Raw genomic sequence first — 23,640 nt, 5'->3', positions numbered from 1 at the left:
GCTATAAGGAGTATCTACATGGGAGACTTAGATGCCTCATATAAAAACATTATAAGGTGCCAATAAAAACATTGCTATTTGGGAAAGGGAAATATCAAACAGTCTTTAGAGCATGGAGGTTCTTGGAAGAAGGTGAGGGCAAATTCCTCAAGTCCATGGCTCTGTACAGCAGACTTTCATGTCTACAGAAGGAGTAAAATGGTTTCCTCCTGCGTGTGTAAACATTTGGCCTTACCCTGGATGGTAGGATTTAACTTTTCACCTACCAACCCACCGGAGCACTGTGGGACCCACGTCTCTAAATGGGCTCTGAGACGAAGCCAACAGCCCTTATGTGAACCGAGGCGGTGAGAGGGAGTGCGCAGGCACACTGTGCGCAGCCCTGAGCCTGTGCCTGCGGACACTGGAGAGAGAGCAGCTGGGGCTTAATTCCCTCAGGGTCTCCCCTCCAGCAGCACCGAGAATCCTGGGGAATATACTCCCCACACTCATTCTTCCAGCACCTTCCTGCTGTGCTCCAAGCACTTGCCCTGAACCCTGAAATAAACCCTCTGTCCTGCTCTTCCTCCCCTTCCCATGAGGCTTACCTCCTGCTCCCCCACACCCACCCACACACCTGCCCGGCCTCCATATAAAGGAAAGCTTTTAACAACATTAACCTATAAAAGCCACAGGCTCATATAACCCTGACTTTTCCCCAAAACTAAATTATTATTCCTTCTTTATAATTTGATTCATTCACTCATTCTGTTTTCATCCAACAAATACTTATCAAGCACGTGCCCCTGACCTAGTGCTTGGCCCTGGGATACAGCAATTATCCAGCATGTCCCTGTCTTCACAGAGCCGGGCTGATAATGGGAATAATATGAGACAAAACAATACAGGAGTTCAATAAAGTAAAGGCGTTAGACAGGCTTCTTCAAAGCCAACGCTGTGCCATAATTCGTTGAGAAACTGCAGAAGAGTGGCGGCTCTAAGAAACAACGGGTCCAGGACAGCACAGGTGCCAAGGAGGGGTGGGGCGGGTAAAAAGCATTAGTGTCAGTGACGATCCCTGTCCCGGCTCTTCTCTGTGACTGTGAAGCTTAACCCCATGAGCAGTTGTGTCTCATTCTCATTGGTGAGGCTGAAGCCAGCCTAGAAGTGCAGTTCTTAGCAACTTTTTTTTTTTATTGTCTAAAGTTTTACTTATGTCTCCTTTTTTCTCCCAATTGACCTCCCCCAGCCCCCTGCCACACTAACCCCCAAGGGCAAGCCCCCATCACCCCAGTGTCTGTGTTCATTGGTTATGCTAATATGCATGCATACAAGTCCTTTGGTTGATCTCTAACTCCCCTGCCCTGCCATTTGTCTCTGGATCTATTTTTGTTTATCAGTTTATGTTGTTCATTATATGAGTGAGATCATGTGATATTTATCTTTCTCTGACTGGCTCATTTCGCTTACCATAATGCTCTTCAGTTCCATCCATGCTGTTGCAAATGGTAAAAGCTCCTTCTTTTTATAGCAGCATAGTATTCCATTGTGTAGATGTACCACAGTCTTTCCATTCACTCATCTGCTGATGGGCATTTAGGCTGTTTCCAAATCTTAGCTGTTGTAAATGGTGCTGCTATGAACATAGGGGTGCATATGTTCTTTCTGATTGGTGTTTCTGGTTTCTTGGATAGAGTCCAGAAGTCGTATAACTGGGTCAAATGGGAGTTCTATTTTTAATTTCTTTGAGGAAACTTCATGCTTTTTCCCACCGTGGCTACATCAGTCTGCATTCCCACCAGCAGTGCATAAGGGTTCCTTTTTCTCTGCATCCTACCCAGCACTTGTCGTTTGTTGATTTGTTGATCATAGCTATTCTGACAGGTGTAAGATGGTATCTCATTGTTTTGATTTGCATCTCTCAGATGATTAGTGACTTTGAACATGTTTTTATATGTCTCTCAGCCTTCTGTATGTCCTCTTTTGAAAAGTGTCTATTTAGGTCCTTTGCCCTTTTTTTATGGAATAGTTTATCTTCCTTTTGTTAAGTTGTATGAGTTCTCTATAAGTTTTGGAGATTAAATCCTTATCTGGAATAACATTGGCAAATATGTTCTCCCAAGCAGTGGGCTTTCTTGTTGTTTTGTTGATGGTTTCTTTTGCTGAGCAGAAGCTTTTTATTTTGATGTAGTCCAATTTGTTTATTTTCTCCTTAGTCTCTATTGCCCTAGAAGCAGTATCAGTAAAGATATTGCTACAATGTATGTCTGAGATTTTGCTGCTAATGGAGTCATCTAAGATTTTTATGGTTTCCCATCTTACATTTAAGTCCTTTAACCATTTTGAATTTGTTTTTTTATGTATGGTGTAAGTTGGTGATCTAGTTTCATTTTTTTGCATGTGCCAGACCAAATTTCCTAGCACCATTTATTGAAGACACTATTTCGACTCCATTGTGTGCTCTTGCCTCCTTTGTAAAAAATTAATGGAGCATAATGACTTAGGTCAATTTTTGGGTTCTGGGTTCTGTTCCATTGGTCTATATGTCTGTTCTTGTGCCAGTACCAGGCAGTTTTGAGAACCGTGGCTTGGTAATATATCTTGATATCTGGTATTGTGATCTCTTCAACTTTGCTTTTCTTTCTCAAGATTGATGTGGCTATTCAGAGTCTTTTTTATTTCAGATGAATTTTTGGAGAGTTTGTTCTAGATTTCTGAAATATGCCATTGGTATTTTAATGGGGATTGCATTGAATCTGTAGATGCTTCAGGTAGTATGGACATTTTAATGATGCTGATTTTACCAATCCATGAACATGGTATGTTCTTCCATTTGGTTATGTCTTCCTCTATCTCTTTTTTCAATGTCCTGTAGTTTTCCAAGTGAATTCTTAGGCACTTTAAGCAAGTTCTTTCTGAATGTCCCTGAGATGATCACAGGCTTGAACTCCTTGGTGAGGAAAAGAAGCTCTTGTAGTTTCTCCCAGCAGCTCTCAGAGGCCTTGGCTCTGGAGAGGGCGCTCTGCGGAGCAGGCACGGAGCCAAGCTGCCTGGGGCCACGCACAGTTTGCAGCGCCTTTCTTCTGGGTGCAGAGAGGATGTGGAAGTGGCAAGAGTGGGTTAGTCACCTGCACATCACTTCTTTCTGCTGGAAAGGATGTCTTAGTGGGAATAAAAGTAAGGTTGCTTTTAACATTCTCCCCAAGATTAATACACATGCCCTTTAGAAATAAAGCAAATTTCCCGAATGAAAATTGCAAAGAGAAGTAGCATCATGGGCCTGACCCTCCACGGTGTCACTGTTGCCCTCTGGCTGAGCCGGCCCAGGTCACCTTGCAGAGAACATGGGCTCGGCTCCCTGAACCTCCATGACAAGGGAGCCACACCTCCCATTCCACTGTGCAGGCTGTTTCTGCTGCTTAGAAGCAAACTGTTTCTGACCCTCACTCCCTCTCTCGCCCCCTGTAACAGCTTGGCGTGTGGGGAGGAGAGGAGGCCCTCATGACATTTCAAGGGCCCCCGTTCTCGGGTCAGCCGCCAGCGCCGGCACCCAGGGGGCGCAGCTGAGTTCCCTCTGCACTGCCCTCCGCGGCCTGCTTGTAGAGACACTGCATTGAACAGGCCTCACCATCATACGCCTGGTCCGCACGCTGGCACAGAGGGGCCACTGCAAACACCAGCCGCCGTGCAGTGCCCTCCCTGCGGCCTGATGGTCGCCGCGAGTTCTCAGTCTAATTTGTGACACTTGAGTTTCATCTTCTTTTCTGGCATGATGCTCCCTTTCATGTCCAAGCTGTCCGGGGGACCGTGACTCCCCCCTCAGCGAGCAGACTGCACCCGACACAGAGCTCCCAGCCCCTGCCACACAGCACAGGAAGGCCAGGATTGTCCTTAACCATCACTTACCCCAGGGCTCCACCCAGCCCGCGGTATTGCTCATGGAAACTGGTTTCCATTGCACGTTCCCCGTGGAAACCTTTCTCGTGGACTCTGTGAACTACAGGCGCCTGTGGGCCATGCTGCCCTGGGTTGTTCTTAAAAATCAGCAGAAATGTGATGCCGGGTATTCGTTGATTGAACTAGCTTCTCCCCAGTGAGGAATTTGTGGGGTGTATGGCGGGGGTGCTAGGAAGGAGTCCGATGGAGCAGGGACTGCAGTGCTCGGTGGAGGCTTAGGCATGAGTGGAAGTGAAGATTCACCCGGGAGGAGAATCAGCCGGAGAGGGGAAGCAACCAGGGAGGGGAATCAACTGGGGAAGAGAATCGTGGGCTGAAAACAGAAAGCAGTGAGCAAGCAGAGAAAGCAGGGGCAGAAGCCCTGGGGCGGCTCAGGAAGGCGGCCATACCGGCTGCAGGCCAGTGCGCAGAGTCCCACCTTCACACCACCAGGGTCCCCCCTTCACACCATGAAGTCTTCACTGCTCAGCTCCCCGGGCCACAACTGCCCTGCCCCCGGAATGGCCGCTCCGCTCGGAGGACTGAGAGTAGGATGGAGGGACAGCCGGCGTGCGTTGTTCTCAGGAGCAGCGCGGCAGCCTGCCTCCCAGCTGGTACAGACGCTGCGAGGGACACGCTGCAGGAGACCAGCTCCTGCCGGCGGGAGGGCCGGGCTTTGCTGAAGGCACGTGGGCGCAGGGAAGGAGCATGAGCGCCAGGAGGCTGTGCAGTTGAGGGTAACAGGAGGCACAGGTATTATTGGAGAGTTAGTGATGTTCTCCAAAATCAGACCTAACTCTCGTTTTAGGGTGAAGACCCTGCATTTCTCAAAAGCTTCCACGTTCTTGAAGCTTGCTGGGGGAATGGGAGATGAGGCAAGGCAGCCGGAGAGAGAACAGGCGATACGTGTTTAGTCTCAGGGTACCTGGTAGCTGTGCAGCTTTGACATGTCACTTACCCTCTCTGATCCGCATACAGATCAGCGGCGACATTTCTTACCTGGGTGGGTTAAATCGGGTGGCATATGTGAAGTGGCAGGTCACTGTAGGCGTGCCAGCAACGAAGGACGACTATGAAGTGATGGGAGTCCTGAACACAAACCCGAGAAATTCGGGTTCCCTTTGAGAGGCAGGCCGAGGTCCTTGAGGAAGGAAGCGTGATGTAGTGGTGTGTTGTAAACGGTGCTTCAGACCGATTTCTTCACCTGTGAAGTGGAGGGGAAAATTACCTCAAAGCACATGAGGCAGCGGGCGCATATTAAATGGACTAACTCCCCCTCACTCTGAGCGCCCGGCAGGGAGTGCTGGGAGGTGTGAGCTGTGGGCGGCTCAGGATGGGGGGAGGGGAGAGAGAGGAGAGAGAGGCAGCGTGAGGGGCATGCTCTGCCATAGTGTTGGCTCCCCCTTCCAAAATGTGTCCCTCTTCTGCAAGAGGCCCCTCTGCCCGCATCCCTATTTCCTGTGCCCCATTTATCTAGGACAGAGGTCTGCAAACCGAGGCTCACGAGCCACATGCAGCTCTTTGGCCCTTGTGTGTGGCTCTTCCACAAAATACCAAGGCCTGGGTGAGTCTATTTTGAAGAAGTGGCATTAGAAGAAGTTTAAATTCAAAAAATTTGGCTCTCAAGAGGAATTTCAATCCTTGTGCTGTTGATATTAGACTCTGGTGACTAATGAGTGTGCCGACCTGGGCCTAGGGAAGTGGAGACGAACAAGTCACTGACCTGTCAGTGGCCACACGGTGAGAGCAGCAGGGTGGGAGGAGACCTTACCAGGAGCCATAAATTGTTTGCCACCCACTTAGCTCTCAGCCACACTCAGCTGGTCTCAGGGAAGGTGACCGCTCCCCCTTGTGCAGCAGCTGCCCTTGCCTGCCGCCCCCCGTGGGGCGCGCTGCAGGGCAGTGAGTGTGCACGGGTGTGCTCCGGCATTCTGTGGGCTCCTCTCGAGAAGCCACGTGAAGCCAGGTCGGAATTGCCGTGTCACAACTCGGGGCCTCCAGAAGGATGTTGGTGTTCTTTTGTGCTTACTTTCGGTGCATGAAAACAAAGCGAAGACCAGGCACCCCAGTCAGGGCCATGAGGGCTTCGCCTCCCACACCTGTGTCCTTGTGGGAAGCCTTGCCACCAACGGCCCAGGGCACGGGCCTCGGACGCCCATGCTGGGCCGCTGGGCACCGCTGCCGGGTCCCTGAGGTGCAGCGGTCGCATCGTTTGGGAAGAAGCAGCAGGATGTCCCTGCTTTGCTCAGTGCCTGGTTCCCATGCTCTGAGTCCCTCGCCTTGGCCCCGGGCCCCTGGCCCCTCAGAAGCTCCCAGCTTCCTGAGCTACGACCCCGACTCCCCCAGACACCAGGCCCCTCCTTCCCTTCACGCTCCTCAAGGGTTCTTCCTCAGCTGGAGCCCACTGTTGAAAACAAATCTTGATACGTGAAAACAACTTTTGAAATTCTTGTGTTAAAGGAAATGTGCTTCTCCTCCGAGGGAGGCTGACTTGCTGTGGACTTGAACCAGCCATGTTCAAAAGGCAACGCCAGCAGTGCCATCTTTATTCTGGGCCGGTCTCTGGTCTCCCCTGAGACAGCAGACGCCATGATCAGAGGCTGGGGGGCTATGGGAAGGAAAAAAATATCACCTAACCCAAATATCTTCTCCTTTTCACGTATGGTCACAAACTGCAAACACTCTGGTTAGTTCTACTCTTCCCATTAATCATCACAGATGATGGGTCAATGGGCTTTATTAGAAAGCAACCGATCAAGCATGTCCTCGGCTCTTAACCTTTTTATGGGACAGAGAACTAAGGCCTTCCCCTAGAGCAGTAGTCAACAGAGCCAAATATCAACAGTACAACAATTTAAATTTCTTTTGAGAGCCAAATTTTTTAAACTTAAGCTTCTTCTAACACCACTTCTTCAAAATAGACTCACCCAGGCTGTGGTATTTTGTGGAAGAGCCACACTCAAGGGGCCAAAGAGCCGCAGTTTGCTGACCATGGCCCTAGGGCCTAGGCGCTCTGTGCCCGGGGCAGAGTTTACTGTTGAAACCTAGAATACCCATGATTTGCTCTGAACTAATGGCTCACAGGAAATACTTCCCATGGTCACTTTCACGTCTGAAACATGTCTGGCAAAGTGGATGGGAGCAGGTTAGGGGTGGATTAACCAGGTCCAGCGCCAGAGCTCAGGGACACAGGCGGCTGCTCAGTGGGGGAGCTATGCCTCTAGCCAAACCGTGTGCCCGCAGTGACCGCCGCTGCCGGTACCTGCCCGGCCTGCCTTCCCGCATGGACTCCACGTCCCTTCTCTGGGATAGCCTCCCCATGCCCCCCTCTTCCCATGGCCCCAGAATGCCAGCCTTACAGAAACTGAGCGCTTTAACACGGCTCCAGACCGCTCCCCAGGTAACTTCCACGGAATCCCGTGTAAGTATGTATGCGTGTATGTTATAATTATAAAAGTTATCCATTGTATAGCACACAAAAGTGTTAGAAATGGGTTCTAATGAAGCACAGTGCTATCCCTAAATTTATTCCAATGGACTTCAAAGTACTGACATTTAAGCGACCTGGGACAGGAATGGAACGCCACCCTGCATCCAGGTGCCAACTGAGCTCTGCCCCACACGCCACGCCCCTGCCCCTCCCCTCATCCCGCCCCATCCTCTTTCTGCCCAGACCCCTGGAGGAGTAGGTGAAGGTGAAGCAGCAGGTCTGTAACGAAGGATGTTCTGTTTGTTGCTTTCAGGCTGAGCCCGCGTCCTCTAACAAGTGGCAGCTGGACAAATGGCTGAACAAAGTGAACCCCCACAAGCCGCCCATTCTGGTCCAGAATGAGAGCCACGGCCTGGAGGGCGGCCAGTACTACGCCCCCGGGAAGGACCCGGCCCAGGACGGCGGGAAGCTGCCCGAGGGGTGCCAGGCCGGCCTGAGGGAGAAGGACGCCAAGAGCGCCTGCAAGGAAGAGCAGCGGCCAAGGACAGCCAACAAGGCCCCGGGGACCAAGGGGGTGAAGCAGAAGTCCCCGCCCGCGGCCGTGGCCGTGGCCGTGGCGGTGACCGCAGCCGCCCCGCCGCCGGCCCCTGGGGCGCCCCCGGAGCCGCCCGCCCCCACGCGGAGGTCCGCGGGCAAGAAGCCCCCCAGGCGCACCGAGCGGGCCTCCGCCGGGGAGCCCGCCAGCTGCCAGCGGCCGGAGGAGCCCGCGGAGGCGCTGGGGGCGCCCGCAGCCATCCCCCCCGTCCCTCCGGAGCCCCCCAAAGCCAGGCCCTGCGCCAGCAGCCGGACCAGCCACCGCAAGGAGCTGCGCGCCGCCGCCTCCGTCCCCTGCGAGAAGCGCCGCACGCGGGGGCTGAGCAGGATCGTCCCCAAGTCCAAGGAGTTCATCGAGACAGAGTCCTCATCGTCCTCCTCCTCCTCAGACTCGGACCTGGAGTCGGAGCAGGAGGAGTACCCTCTGGCCAAAGCGCAGGCCGCGGCCGCCGCCCCTGCCAGTGACCAGCGGCTCAAGGAGGCGGCCGGCGGCATCGGCGGCGGCGGGCCCCGCGCACCTGTGGGCTCCATCAACGCCAGGACCACCAGCGACATCGCCAAGGAGCTGGAGGAGCAGTTCTACACGCTGGTCCCCTTCGGCCGCAACGAGCTCCTCTCCCCGCTGAAGGACAGTGACGAGGTCAGGTCTCTCTGGGTCAAAATCGACCTGACGCTCCTGTCCAGGATCCCAGAGCACCTGCCCCAGGAGGCCGGGGCCCTGGCGCCCGCGGCCAAGGAGGCAGAGAGCGCACCTCCGAGCCACCCGGCCGACACACCCGTAGAGAAGGCTTTGCCCAAATCCAAGAGGAAACGCAAGGTAGGCATGGGCTGCGGGCTGGGGGAGGAGGGCTGCGGGCTGGGGGGGGAGGGCTGGGGGCTGGGGGGGAGGGCTGTGGGGCTGAGGGAGGAGGGCTGGGGGCTGGGGGGAGGAGGGCTGCGGGCTGAGGGAGGAGGGCTGGGGGGCTGGGGGGGAGGGCTGCGGGGCTGAGGGAGGAGGGCTCCGGGCTGAGGGAGGAGGGCTCCGGGCTGAGGGAGGAGGGCTCCGGGCTGAGGGAGGAGGGCTGCGGGCTGGGGGAGGAGGGCTGCGGGCTGGGGGGGGAGGGCTGGGGGCTGGGGGGGAGGGCTGTGGGGCTGAGGGAGGAGGGCTGGGGGCTGGGGGAGGAGGGCTGCGGGGCTGGGGGGAGGAGGGCTGCGGGGCTGGGGGGGGAGGGCTGCGGGGCTGGGGGGGAGGGTTGGGGGGCTGGGGGGGGAGGGCTGCGGGGCTGGGGGAGGAGGGCTGCGGGGCTGGGGGGGGAGGGCTGCGGGGCTGGGGGAGGAGGGCTCCGGGCTGGGGGAGGAGGGCTGTGGGGCTGAGGGAGGAGGGCTGCGGGCTGAGGGAGGAGGGCTGTGGGGCTGGGGGAGGAGGGCTGTGGGGCTGAGGGAGGAGGGCTGTGGGCTGTGGGCTGAGGGAGGAGGGCCGTGGGCTGAGGGAGGAGGGCTGTGGGCTGTGGGGCTGAGGGAGGAGGGCTGCGGGCTGAGGGAGGAGGGCTGTGGGCTGCGGGGCTGGGGGAGGAGGGCTGCGGGCTGGGGGAGGAGGGCTGGGGGGCTGGGGGGGAGGGCTGCGGGCTGGGGGAGGAGGGCTGGGGGGCTGGGGGGAGGAGGGCCGTGGGCTGGGGGAGGAGGGCTGCGGGCTGGGGGGGCGGGCTGGGGGGCTGGGGGGAGGAGGGCTGCGGGGCTGAGGGAGGAGGGCTCCGGGCTGAGGGAGGAGGGCTGTGGGCTGAGGGAGGAGGGCCGTGGGCTGGGGGGGGAGGGCTGGGGGCTGGGGGAGGAGGGCTGCGGTTGGGGAGACAGAGCACACGCGGCTGCTGGTCCGGGATGGGAGGCAGCAGCAGTCTCTGTGTCTCACAGAGCAAACATTCACACAGCACTGACACAGGCCCGGCGCTGTTGTAAGTGGCTGGCATACAGTCATCCGGGTAAACCCTTCAGCACCCAGGGCCGGAGCACGGCTGTGATCCCGTGTTACAGCTCTGGTAGCGAAGCCCTGTCCGCTGCGTGTTGAAGTCTTTATCAGGTGTGTGCGAGGCGAGCTGGGCCTGTGGAAAGCTAGCCTCGCGGTGAGCCCCATTCTTTGCTGGGAGGGGTGCAGTGGCATCTACAGTGGGTTCACTCACCGACTAAGGAGCCGGCAAATGTAAGGCTGTGATGGGGAAGCCTGGAGAGCAGTGCATGAAGCCAGGCGTGGGAGGACGGCCCTGTGGGGGGAGCACGGCCTCAGCGTGTTGATGGGAGCTTGGTGGTGGAGCGGGGCGGGGACAGTGCCCCGAGGAGGAGGGGTTTGAGTATGGTCCTGTGCCCTCTAATGGCTGGGATTTGCTCTGGGAAATGCATGGCTGGTGATCTTGCTTTTGATCAAACCTCACGGAGTGCAGTGACACAAACCCAGATGGTCTGACCTCCTACTCACCCAGGCCGTAAGGGACAGGCCACTGCTCTGGGCTACCAGCCTGCAGAGCTTGTTACTGTAGAAAACAGCACGACATTAAAGCAGGCATAGAGGAAAGAGGCAGGCGGACAGGAGACGTAGGAGGCTGCTGCTAACATAAGAAGGCATACTATTGTAGAGAAAAAAATTTAGTAAGTAGCAGGAATACACAAATAAATGATAAAATACACAAATCACTAACATAGTTGTGTGTTACCATTATCAGGTATGTATTGTGGGCTGTGCATATTGTATGTGCTGCACCGTCATACGGCGGGCAGAGCAGCAGCCTGGTTTGCACTGCCTCATGGCGAACACGTGAGTGATCCTGGAGCTGTGATGTGAGGATGGCTTCGGCATCACTAAGCAATAGGAATGTTTCAGCCCATTATGATCTTTAAGAAAAAAATTTAAGACATTTTTATTGATTTGAGAGAGAGGGGAAGAGAGAGAGAAACATTGATCTGCTGCCTCCTGCACGCCCCCTACTGGGGATCGAACCCACAACCAGGCATGTGCCCTGACCAGGAATCAAACCAGCAACCTCTTGGTGCATGGGGTGACGCTCCATCCATTGAGCCATACTGGCCGGGCTCCATCACAGTCTTATGGAACCACTATCATACAGACAGCCCATCATTGGCTGAAATGTCATTACGTGACACGTGACTGCCATTAGAGGGTCAGGGAGGAAGAGGCACCAAAAGAGGGGAAGGGAAACCAGGAAGCGCAGGCACGAGAAAGGACAGGGAAGCTGGAAACACATCTGGAAGCTGACCCAAATGCTCAGCAGTTTTCGAAGGTTTTTCAGCATGGAAGTAACCTAGTTATAAATTACAGCCAATTTTGAAGATTATTGTTCCCTCCTGTTACTGTGTCTTTAAAAGTAACTTGGACCACAGTGAAAAACACAATGGGTAACAAACCAAAGGTTGCAGTAATCATGGATAGTTCCAAAGTTAGGACAAAATCATTAACAACAGTTGACACATATGCATATCCTCATGAGGGATGCAGCACTTGGTGTAAATTAAACCGTTGAGTCCTATAACTTTATGATGCAAATATCATTGTCATGCCCATTTTCCAGATGAGGAAACTGAGGCTCAGGAGATTACAGCAATCTGCCTAGGTTCCCTAGGTGGTAAGGGGCAGAGCAGGAGTGAGCCTAGGCTGTCTGGTCAGGTCTCCCAATAGAAGGCAGTCTTGGGTTTGTGCTGAACTTTCCCTGCTCAGAAGGGCTTGGGCTTGGGGCTTAATGCTGGTGGTTGCTGTCTTCATATTCTCCATTTTCTCTTTGAATTTGTGCTCTGTAAGTGAAGTCTGATAGGACAATAGAGCATGTGTGGTCCAGAGAAACCTGTCCTATTCTGAGAATTCCCAGAAAGGAGACTGCAATCCCCTAAGGGTTGCCGGGTTCCTTGGGTAGTGGGAACCAGGGAAAGGGGAAAGGCCCACTGGACTTCCTACCCTCACCAGGCAGGCCCGCCCCTGGTGGGCAGTGGGAATCCTTTGCTGGTGGGGTGCGTGCGTGCGCCCAGTCACCGGACAGGACCCTGGGCACCAGAGTCTACACTCCCCCTCCCAAGCATGCCAACGCCTCAGGGAAGGTCTCAAGTAGACGCCAGCATGGCAGATCAGGAGACACTGAGAGACAGGAAATGTTTTCTACTTTAGTACTTTCTAATTACTCCTCCTGCTTTAAAAACAATTGCGGTATAATTGATAAAACATTGTATTAGTTCCTAGTATACAGTGTGATGATGCTATATTTGTAGTGTATATTGCAAAATGGTCACCACAATAAGTCCAATAAGTCCAATTAACATCCATCATCAATACATAATTACAAATTTCATTTCTCCTGATGAGAACTTCCAAGTGCTACTCTCCTGTCTACTTTCACATATGCAATACAGTATTATCAACTATAGTCTCCATGCTGTATGTTACATCCGGGGACTTCTTTATTATGTAAATGGAAGTTTGTACATTTTGATTCCCTTCATGTATTCATCCACTCTCCCCCAAAACCCCCCAGGCCCCTCAACAACCACCAGTCTGTTCTCTAGGTACATAAGCTTGGGGATTTATTTAGGATTTTTTTGTTATTTTGTAGAGTTCACATAGAACCGAGATTATATAGTATTTATGTTTTTTCTGTCTAACTTATTTCACTTATCATAACATTCATTCATTTTGGAAAGATTTTATTTTCTTTATGGCTGAATAATATTCCATTTTTTGTATCATGTGTATATGTGTGTGAATATACACTGAGTTGCCAGATTATTATGATCTCTGAATGCAAAATAATCTGGCCACTCAGTGTGTGTGTGTGTGTGTGTGTGTGTGTGTGTGTGTGTACACATTTTAGAGGCCTGGTGCATGAATTCGTGCATGGGTGGTGTCCAGCCAGCCTCCCCAGGGGGAGGGGACATGGACATGGGCAGTTGGCAAGCCTGCCTGCTGGTTGAACTCCTGGTCGAGGGGACAATTTGCATATTAGCCTTTTTTTTTAAATATATTTTATTGATTTTTTACAGAGAGGAAGAGAGAGGGATAGAGAGTCAGAAACATCGATGAGAGAAACATCGACCAGCTGCCTCCTGCACACCCCCTACTGGGGATGTGCCGGCAACCAATGTACATGCCCTTGACCGGAATCGAACCTGGGACCTTTCAGTCCACAGACAGATGCTCTATCCACTGAGCCAAACCGGTTTCGGCTGCATGTTAGCCTTTTATTATATAGGATATGCATTGAGTGGCCAAATTATTATGCGTTCAGAGATCATAATAATCTGGCCACTCAGTGTATATTATATAGATATTATGTAGATACAATTTCTTTATCCATTTATCCATTGATGAATATGTAGGTTGTTCCTATATTGGCTGTTGTAAATAATGCTGCAGTGAACATGGAATGTACATATCTTTTTAAATTAGTGTTTTCATTTTTTTCAAATGAATACCCAGAAATGGGATAGCTGGATAACATGCTATTTTTAATTTTCTTAGGGACCTCCATACTGTTTTTCATAGTAGCTACACCAATTTCCATTCCCGCCAACAGTGTAGGAGGGCTCCCTTTTCCCCATGTTCTCGCCAGCACTTGTTGTTTCTTATCATCGCCAGCTAACAGCTGTGAGGTGATTTCTCTCTGTGGTTCTGGTTCGCACTTCTCTGGTCATGAGCGATGATGACCACCTTTTCATACACCTGTTGGCCATCTGTATGTCCTCTCTGGAGAAACGTCTATTCAGGTCTTCTGCCCATTTTTTAATCAGATAGTTTGTTTTGGGATTTTTGCTGTTGAGTTCTGTGACTTCTTTATCTATTTGGGTTGTGGGCTCCTTATCAGATATACTGTATGGTGTGTAAACACTTTCTCCCATTCAGTAGGTTCCCTTCTCATTTTGTTGATGGCTTCCTGGCCTTTGCAGAGTTTTGTAGTTGGATGAAGTCCCACTTGTTTATTTTTGCTTTTGTTGTCAAATAAAAAAATAATAATTTTTATGATAAGGACCTTTTCCTGCTTTTTTAACAAGGAGCCCAACATTTTCATTTTGTGCTGAACCAGCAAATTATTTAGTCCTCACTGCCTCCTGGGTGACCTTAGTCTGGTGGCCTTGCCTTTTCTTTATTTCACTTTCTTCCTTTCTAAATGGTGACACCTATGCAAGGGCACCGGGCAGGTCAGATGGTATAATTCAGTAATGTGGGTAAGCCCTCCCCCGCTGTCTTCCTGTTTTCCTCTGGATATCCTGCCCTCCTCATCACTTTTGGATTGACTTATCAGTCAGGCCTCAGGTGATCAACTGACTGATCAGTCAGTTAACCACCTGGGGATTGATGGATACATGGATGGAATGATGGAAAGAGAGGGGGCTTGGGTAAGAGAGACACAAAGATATATAAGAAATATACAGAGAGAGAAATTGATAAACATAGATTGGAAATACAGATAGCTGTACAGGCATATATAGATATAGAGAAGGAGATGTGCAGAAAGACATATGCAAATATGTATAAGTATATATAAATTCCATAATGTTCTGTATTTAAATAATTTTATTATTTATGACCTTTTTAAATTTTAACTTATGAAACTTTATTTATGCCAAGCCTGTCACCAAGCTCATAAAATCTGATAAATTATCATTAAACGCAGACACTGAGAAGGTGAAGAGCATTTCTCAGCGCTCTTTACTCAGCATCTGGGTGTGAAGACCCCAGGACTGGGTGCAGGAAATGGGACCCATAGACCAGGCTGCCGAAGGGGCAGAGTCCAGCTCTGCTGGAGCCCAGAGCCAAGGGCTGGGCATCCTCCGGGGTCCCAGTGGAGCCCTTGGGGTCCTTGTGCGAGAGGCTGTGACAGTCCCAGCCAGAGAGAAAACTGTCTTCTGGACAACACTGCCCAGGGCCCTGCACATGAGACAGGGCGTGTTTGCATGGCACCCTAAAACACGTCTAATGTCACACGTAACCAAGGAAACATACTTGGATCCAAGTGCTGTTTTACAAAAAGGTGCCTCCAGGGTTCTCCGATAGCACGGGAGAGCCATTGTGAACTGGGAGTGAGGCACCAAGAGGTGACAGCCTTTGCTTGAAATGCATAAAAGCCGTGAATTTCAGGAGAAAGGGTCGAGCCAGTCACTGCCCTCCTGGCACTGAGAATGGGTTGCTGTGCCCTGTTCCGTTAGCGAGAAATGCCGGGAGAGGTGCCGAGGCTGGGCCAGGGCAGTCTCTGTTGACGGCGGAGCCGTTTTCCCCATTCAGTGGTGTGTCCTGCGTTTTTTATCGGGATGCAGGGCTTTCCCTCTCACTGAAGTTCCCGCAGTAAAACTGACCCGTTTCCTCCTCATTTGAGGAGGCGCTGGCAGGGAACCCAGACCAGGGCCGGGTGCTTGGACCATATGGCTGCTCCGATGCCTTCCAGAGAGGCAGCGAGCGGGCCTCCGAGGCCGTGCTGTGTGTGAGCAAGACGGTGATGGGAGCTCACAACGATCCTTTCACAGCCGCAGCTCATTGTTTTTGCTTGTTTGCACGCAGTGTGACAACGAGGACGACTACCGGGAGGTCAAGAAGGCCCCAGGAGAGAAGGAAAGCTCTTCCCGCCTGGCCGCCTCTGCCAGCAACACTGTGTCCGCGAATCCCTGCAACATGAACGTCAGCAGGTGCGTGTCCCTCGGGCGGAGGCGAGCTGGGGGCAGGGGGCTCTGGGCTGAAGCCGTGTGCCACATGGCGAGTTGGGTTTTAGGACTGCTCTGGTCTGGGGCTCCAGGCCTGCTCTCAGCAGGTTAACCTGAGGCTTGTCCTTACACTCAGATGTGCACTCGGGTAACTGCTCAGGTCACCGCTCGGGTGTGAGTGCTTCTCAGTAACAAAAGGCAGTCACCACTGCCACCCAGCTCTGCACACCTCCCTCTGAGAGCTTCATCGCTGGGCTCTTAAATCGTGATTTCAGTAGCTAAGCTTAGGACACTAAGCTTATCACACAAATGGAGAAGCATACATTTTGAGCTGAATCTCCATACGATGCCCCTAAGGCTCTTGGATGTAGACTAAAATCGTGGTGTTAGACAGGCTCTGTGTCTCCAAGGTTAACGGCCGCCTCGTGGCGCCGCTGCCGGAGTTCCAGACGGACCGCGCTGCGCTGAGTCCGCTCTGTGACAAATGTCCTCCTCGCAAGGCAAGGTCCCCGGTGTTCATCACAAGCCAGTGGCTTCTCATCAGTCACAGACGCTCTCGCCATTTCGAAATAGCACAGCTCGGAACCCACTTTTCCTCTGCGAAGGCTCCTCACTCTCCCTGGCTGCAGACATAGCATCTGTGAGGGGAGATGGATGCCGCAGCACAGCCCGTGCACCTGTAAGCAGAAAGGTCAGGGAAGATGGAGAGCAGCACTCACAGGAGAGGGACGGAGAGCGAGGCGTGGGAGCGGGCCGGCCGCCGTGGAGGGGCCGGGCTCCTGGCGGCGTGAACAGGAGGGAGAGCTGAACATCACACCGTTGGCCTTGTCCACAGAGCCTGTCCGAGTGGACAGTACCCCAGAATAACTGGGGGAAAGTTAATGGGGACAGAGTGCTTCCTAATAATCTTTCAAATGTGCGTAGAGTTATATATGTGCTTCTTTGTGCATTAGCATTAGTAACCTTTCTTTTTAAAGTTCATATATATTTGTTTTATTGATTTCAGAGAGGAAGGGAGAGAGAGAGAGAGAGAGAGAGAGAGAGAGAGAGAGAGAGAGAGAGAGAGAGAGAGAGAAACATCAATGATGAGAGAGAGTCCTTGATCAGCTGCCTCCTGCACGCACCCTACTGGGAATCGAGCCTGCAACCTGGGCATATGCCCTCAACAGGAATTGAACCGCGATCTCCTGGTTCATAGGTTGACGCTCAACCACTGAGCCACCCAGGCCAGGATAAGTACCCTTTCCAGCACATCTGTGACTACATGATTTCTAAGTGGTGGTGATTATAAACAGCATTCATTATGCTCCATTTCAGGGAGAGGTTATAGAGAGTGAGAGTGTCACTTCCATCCCAGTTCACGGAGCCCAGGACTCGTAAGCTCTTGCAGTAGGAGCCTTTGCATGGCAGAGCCTGAACGACAGATGAATGATTACTCTGACACACGTTTCTGTGAAAGAGAAGCTAAGGGGCTAGTTGGCATAAGGAGTCAAAAAAGCCTTGATTGCCTGCCTCCTTGGGTTTTTATTGTCACAACAGCTAGAACTAAAATTAACCTTTAGGTACAATCAGCAGGTAAGCATCCTTGAGAAAGCACATGCTTCTACAAGGTCGGGTTTAAGAACTAAACATAGAGATTCTAGCGAAACACCCCAGGGGATCAGATTTGTTTGGAAAAATCAAGGTAGGGGCTGCAGCCTTTAGTAAGGTCCCCCCAGAGGCCCCCTGCTTTTCCACATGCCCGTCTGGTGGCTTCGTGGTAAGTGATGGCCCTGGGCATAGCAATGTGCCTTCAGACTTTCTAGGAAAGGCGGGCTGGGTCCCCCCGGTTTGTGCTGACTGCTGTCAGTTATACCCGTGTGATAAGACAACCCCATATGTAAAGCGGTCACCCATCCCAAAAAGGAGATCCAAATGAAGTTTCTTTGGTCAACTTGACTATATAAATTTATAATGATAAAGAAGAAATAATCATATGTCCATGATAATACAGTGTAATAATCCAGTTTTCCATGAACATTTAAAATCACATATATGGACAATGATAGATTAGATGAGGGACGTTTTTCACTCACGTGTCAGGAAACAGTTCTATTCAGACTGTTCACATCCATCTTCCCCTCCATCATCACTCGCCCGGGGACTGTGATTGGCCCACCGCAGTTTTCCCGACGTGCCTCCCCCTGCTTAGCTGTTAGACATCCAGTGCTGTTCGAACCAGAAATAGATCACCACCAAGTCTATCCCTAACCATGTCTATCTGCATAATCTCCAGAACCTGCCTTTGTCATCTGAGGCCTGAGTTTGCTATTTCTACATGGTCACCACCTACTAAGGCAATTGCTTTTGAAGTGACTTTAATGACTTGTTTGCAGGGATAGCCACCATATACAATCATAACTGTGGGAATAATGACTACATTTTGTTAAATTAATTTACCTTTTCTTTTTTTATCTGACTATCAGGGGACTTCTTTCTACAAGCATCCTAAATTAGCAATGGTTGAGTTTCTTTCAAGCTCATGTGTCTTTTCCCAATTTTTTTTCAAATTAAGTAATGGAGAGAGTCCTAACAATAACTCAAGTATAACTTCTCTGATGGTTGATTGTGGGGGAGGGAGTTCCAGACGATAGTTTTGGAAGTAAAATCAAGAGCTGGGAATTAGAAAATGTCACTTCTGATGAGTTTTCTGTTCTGTGTTCATTCTGATCAATGCCAGGTTAGCTGGGAAACCTAACAATTAAAAGTTGCTTGTTGCTTTGCAAGTCATTCTGTAATTCTGTTTTTCTCCATTAAATAATTAGTATAAGCTCAGTTGTTAGCAAAAGTCCTTTTAGAAATAGGAACAAGTATGGTGTGATTGACTTCTCATTGCTTGCTGCTGACACTTAGTAGGAAAGCAGGACGACGTTGGTTGTGCATTTTGGAAAATGAAAGTCTTATTATTCTTAGTTATTTAACTCCAGAGTTACTCTTCATCCTGTAGGACAAGTAAAGAAACAATGAGTGAAATTTGCTTATTGTTTGTTACGGTCCTAGTGCCATAAAATTGTTTCCTGGTGTAATAACTCCCCATAAACGTCTCGCTGCCAGCCAGCTCTAAATAGGCGGCGTGGGTCATATATAAGACGTTTGCCTCTCCCTGTGCTGGCTCCTGACATTCCATTACCGTGATTTTCTTCTGCAGCTTGGCAATCCCCATCAATAAGAATGAAAAGCTGCTCCGGCCGCCCATCTCACCCCTCTCCGACGCCTCCAAACACAAATACTCCAGCGAGGACTTGACGTCCTCCGGCAGGGCCAGCGGCGGCCTGTTCCCTTCCACCGCCTCCAGCAAAAAGCTCAAGGCTGAGAGCCAGCTGCCGGCTCACGCCGCAGACCTCACGGTACGTTCACGCTCTTTCTATCTGATTGAATGTGAAGTGAAGCTGAGCACACCCCGACACGCCACCTGTCCTAGCCCGGCACTGTCTGGACACACACGTGAGGTTCCAGAAGGGACCCCAGGCTGCTCTGGGAAGGCCTGGCAGGGAGAGCTGCGGAAGGAGAAACTGAGGAGCCGCCTGTGGGGCTCCACTCCCCGTTCTGAAAAGGAATGGCCCAGAGTAATGCTGTCCATCACAAGACAAAGGGAATCGGAGTTTGGGACCAGCCCACCCTTTCCTTTGAAAAGGTTCCTGTCCCAGGACAGAGCTAAGCCTGGAATGGAAAACCCAGGCCAAAATGTTGGGGCTCCCACTCCAACCTGGGTGACCAGTATAGCAGCCAGAGTGTGGGACCCCACCACCACCCCTCTTCTGGCAACCTCCTGGGGTGATTCCAGTGTCCTCCCCTCCCGTGAGGAGGGCAGGAGGTTGGGGTGCACCATCCATCTAGCTTCATAAATTAGTGGACACGTGGCCTTGGAGCCTGTTTCATTTGCAAACAGCATTAAAAGATTTAAATGAGATGATGTTATCTAAAGAACCCAGCACCTGTGGACACCTGTGCACCTCACACTACAGGCTGGTTCCTCTTTACTGCCCTCCCGCTGGGCTCCATTATTTCATCCCGGATCTCCCCACTGCATGCTCCCGTCACTGTGCCTATCAAAACCAGTGGGGCTTTGTGAGGCTGGGGGCGGTGAGACAGAGCATCTGACTCTGGCAAAGAGATGGGGAGGCAGCACTCAGTGCTTTATCCCATGATTTAATAAGATCAAAGAGTTAGTAGAAGGTCTTACAAAAGCTTAAACCTTGTTGTATCAGGAAATTAAATGCGCCCTCATTTGGGAACAATTATATTTAATTCTAAACTATAAGAATCTGAGAACACCATATTAGGAAAACCTGAAATGAAAGACTACCAATTCAAACTTAAAAACAAACAAAACTTTTCTTTGCCTCTAGTCTAGATCCTACAAGCAAAAAATTGTATGGTGTGCAGAAATTTTTAAAACAATTAGCGACTTCATTTAGTCATCCATTCCCTGACTAGATGGCTATTGAGCAGGTGCTTACTGGGTGCCAAACACTGTGCCGAGCAACAGAGACGCAAGGACAATCTAGCAGATTCCATCTGAGCCTGCGTGAAACCTCCCGTCCAGCTGGGGAGAGCGGCTTAGACAGGCCACACACCCGCAGTGCCACCCACCTGCAGGGAGGAGATGCCCACGGGCTCTTACAGCGAGGAAGCTGACCCACACCCAGAATTGGTCCATCCTGAAAGAAGCATTGGCATGCACTTTATTATTCCTTTCACTCTATTATTTTTTAAATATTTTTTATTGATTTCAGAGAGGAAGGGAGAAGCACCAATAAGAGAATCATTGATCAGCTGCCTCCTGCACGCCCTCTACTGGGGATCAAGCCCACAACCTAGGCATGTGCCCTGACCAGGAATCAAACCATGACCTCCTGGTTCATAAGTCGGTGTTCAACCACTGAGCCACACTGGCTGGGCTACCTTCTATTTTAATTACTTTAGAGGAACTGATTTGAATTTCATAACCAAAGGCAGTTGTCTTCTGATCCAAGTGTTATGCACACAATGGATGCCCTATAAATATGTGTATCCCCAGGAGTTATAATTTTTTTAATTTTTCCACAAATCAATAGTATTCCTTTTAACGACATATTTTAAATAATTTCTAGTAATTCCCTCCGGCTTTTTCTAATCTTAACAGACAGTGAATAAGAGAGTGTCTGTTTCTAATCTTTTGAGAGGGATTGTGGGTTACAGCTCAGTGGGCTTGTTAGAAATGCTCGCTCTCAGGCTCCGCCCCTGACCCGGGGACGGGGGCTCTGGAGGTGGGGCCCACGGTCTGTGCGCTGCTGCGCCCTTGACTGAGTCTCATGCGGAGTCAACTTGGAGAACCACACATCTAGCCAGTGGAGGAGAGCAGGCGAGGGCTGGCCCTGAGCCTTCCTCACAGCAGGGGGCTCGGGCTGTCACTTGACCTCACTGAACCCAGTGCCTGGGCCAGCCATGCCTTCGCTGATGACACTGTTATGAGATGACACTGCACAGCATACAGGGCAGGCAAACGTGGGTTTATAGTGCGGGTGTGCGAAACACGGAGCTTATTCTTGCATTACTATAATCATAACCTGCATGGCTTTCTTTCACAGAACAGCTGTAGACCTACTTTTGCCCACCCTGTATCTGAAACTCTTTTTTGAGAACTGGAATGCACATATTTCTTTTTCTTTACTTAAACAAAAGCACCACTGATTCTAACGTAGAGTCCGGAACACAGCTGTTCTGTGTGATGGGTTGCTCTTCCAGCCAAGAGGCGAGTTTCTCAGAACCAGCGTGTTGTTTGTCATTTAGAAAGCAGCTCACCACAACTCGGAAAACGTTCTCCACAAGCCACGGCCGCAGACAGAGCCGTGGTCCCCAGGCTCCAGCAGCCACCGGGACTGCAAGAGGCAGAAACTCATCTTCGACGACATGTGAGTGTGGATCCGCGGCTGCGGTGAGGGCCAGCGGGACAGGGCAGTCCCACGGGGGAAGGGGCTGTGCATCTGGCCACAGTGGCCATTCCTGATAAGCCTGTCAGGTAAGTGTCCTCTCAAAGGGACATGCAGCTGAACCTGGCTGCAGCCAGGAGGTCCGAAAGGAAGGCAGAGGGCATCAGCGAGCCTTTTGAACTCAAGACTGTTGGCGGTTGAATGCTACCAAAAAGAAGTGTTTTGTTTTGATAAACAGGCAAACCCCTTTCCTCTGAAATGCTGTGTTCTTGCCTAGTCGGTTTGGCTCAGTGGATAAAGCATTGGCCCATGGACTGAAGGGTCCTGGGTTTGAATCTGGTCAAAGGCATGATTGCAGGCCCATTCCCTGGCCCTGATCAGGGGGGCATGTGGGAGGCAACCAGTCCATGTGTCTCTCTCACATCTATGTTTTTCCGTGTGTCTCTCCCCTTCCCTTCCATTCTCTCTAAAAGTCAATGGAAAAAATATCCTCAAGTGAGGATTAAAAATAAAATAAAATGCTATGTTCTTTACACCAGTAGAAAGAGTTCTTATACAGAAAAAATATCCTGTCATCATCACTCCATCCTGCACTAAAACCCAAGTATTGCCTCCTTTCCTAGGAGCAATTTGAAAGAGGAGAAACAGGAGAAGTAGATGAATAGAGATAACATCCTGGAATGCTCTTGAGATGCTGAAAGTGACAAATAAGAAATTATGAAAATTACTTCGGCTCTTAGGGAAAAAAATATGTGTCAAGGACAAGCCTGGAAAGCAGAAGAGATGGTTTCAAGAGTTTGGCTTGACGCCTGTTTGCAACCTCAGCTGTGCACTAGGCAGTGGTCCATCTCTGTGTGAGGCACACATTAACCCGGCTGCAGCCGCCCCTGATAACGAGAGATCCGCCCTCAGGCCAGATTGCCTTCAATCCCGCCCCGGGGACAGACGCTAAACCACTGACCCACCGGAGTCAGAACAGTTAAGGGTGCTAAATGTCCCCAAGTCCCAGTGTCCTTGTCATAGAAGCGACAGTCCTGACACCTGTCCTCCAAGCACCCCAGAATTTGGGGATAGAAAGCCAAATCCGCATTTGTTGTTAGTCTCATTGACTAATGTTCCAAGGTCATTGGATGTACGAAAGGCTAAGGTGGTCCAGGACGCCCTGCCAGAGCGGCTCAACTGAGCATCATCCTGTGCAAGGAGAGATTATTACAGGTCCAGTTCTCAGTCAGGGCACATACCTGGTTGCAGGTTTGATCCTTGGTTGGCACATAGGAAAGATAACTAATCAGTGTTTCTCACATCAATGTTTTCCCCTCTCTCTCTCTCTTTTTCTCTCCCTCCCTCCCTCCCTTTTCTCTACTTCCCTCCTCCTTCCTCTCTTGGATGAGAATTTAAAAAAACACAACAGGGTGGCCCAGGAGGACGTGTATTTTTCTCCCCTTCCCTTGGCTGCTCTCGCTGTACTCAGCTCCATGCACGCTCCCCTCCTGGCCCTCACAACCTCCTCATCTTCTCCCCTGCCCTAAGCAGTAAGGCAGGTAGTCTTCGTTAAACAAAAAAGTTTCACAGCCCAAAGATGTTATTTTTTTTAATTTAATTTATTGGCGTGACATTGGTTAGTGAACTCTGAGGTTTCAAGTGTGCATTTCTATAACAGATCATTATGGGTTGTATATTGCGTTATGTGTTCACCACCCAAAGTCAAGTCACCAGATATTTGACTTTCTTATCCTGTTCTACCTCTCCCCAATGCCCTTCCCCTCTGGTAAGCACCATACTATTGTCTGTGTGTGTGTGAGTTTTTGTTTGTTTATTGTTTTCAGTTTTATATCCCACTCGTGAGTGAAGTAATGGTTATTGACTTTTTCTATCTTATTTTGCTTAGTATGATATTCTCAAGATTCATCCATGTTGTCCCAAATGACAGTATTTTATCTTCTTATGGCTGAGTCATGTCCCATTGTATATACTATATGTACTACATCTTCTTTATCCAATCATCTATCCAAGGCCACTTCAGTGGTTTCCATGTTTTGGCCTCCATGAATAATGCTGCAGTGAATATAGGAGTAGATATATATTTAT

At 50.8% G+C, this 23,640-nt stretch overlaps 1 protein-coding gene across 5 annotated transcripts in view; it reads left to right on the top strand.

Moving 5' to 3' along the window:
• The window catches only part of AFF3 (ALF transcription elongation factor 3), a 464,310-nt gene that overhangs the window by 408,603 nt on the left and 32,067 nt on the right, over positions 1–23,640 (top strand). For all 5 annotated transcript variants that reach the window (XM_084900321.1, XM_084900320.1, XM_084900323.1 and 2 more), the window contains 4 exons: positions 7,659–8,756; positions 15,462–15,586; positions 18,789–18,987; positions 21,413–21,534. In XM_084900321.1, the coding sequence (XP_084756447.1) occupies positions 7,659–8,756; positions 15,462–15,586; positions 18,789–18,987; positions 21,413–21,534 (1,544 nt within the window). The remainder of the gene's footprint in view (positions 1–7,658; positions 8,757–15,461; positions 15,587–18,788; positions 18,988–21,412; positions 21,535–23,640) is intronic.

The sequence above is a fragment of the Pipistrellus hanaki genome (genome assembly GCF_964339955.1).
Source record: "Pipistrellus hanaki genome assembly, chromosome: 12".
NCBI classification, from domain to species: Eukaryota; Metazoa; Chordata; class Mammalia; order Chiroptera; family Vespertilionidae; genus Pipistrellus; species Pipistrellus hanaki.
This window is presented reverse-complemented; position numbering and strand designations above follow the sequence as displayed.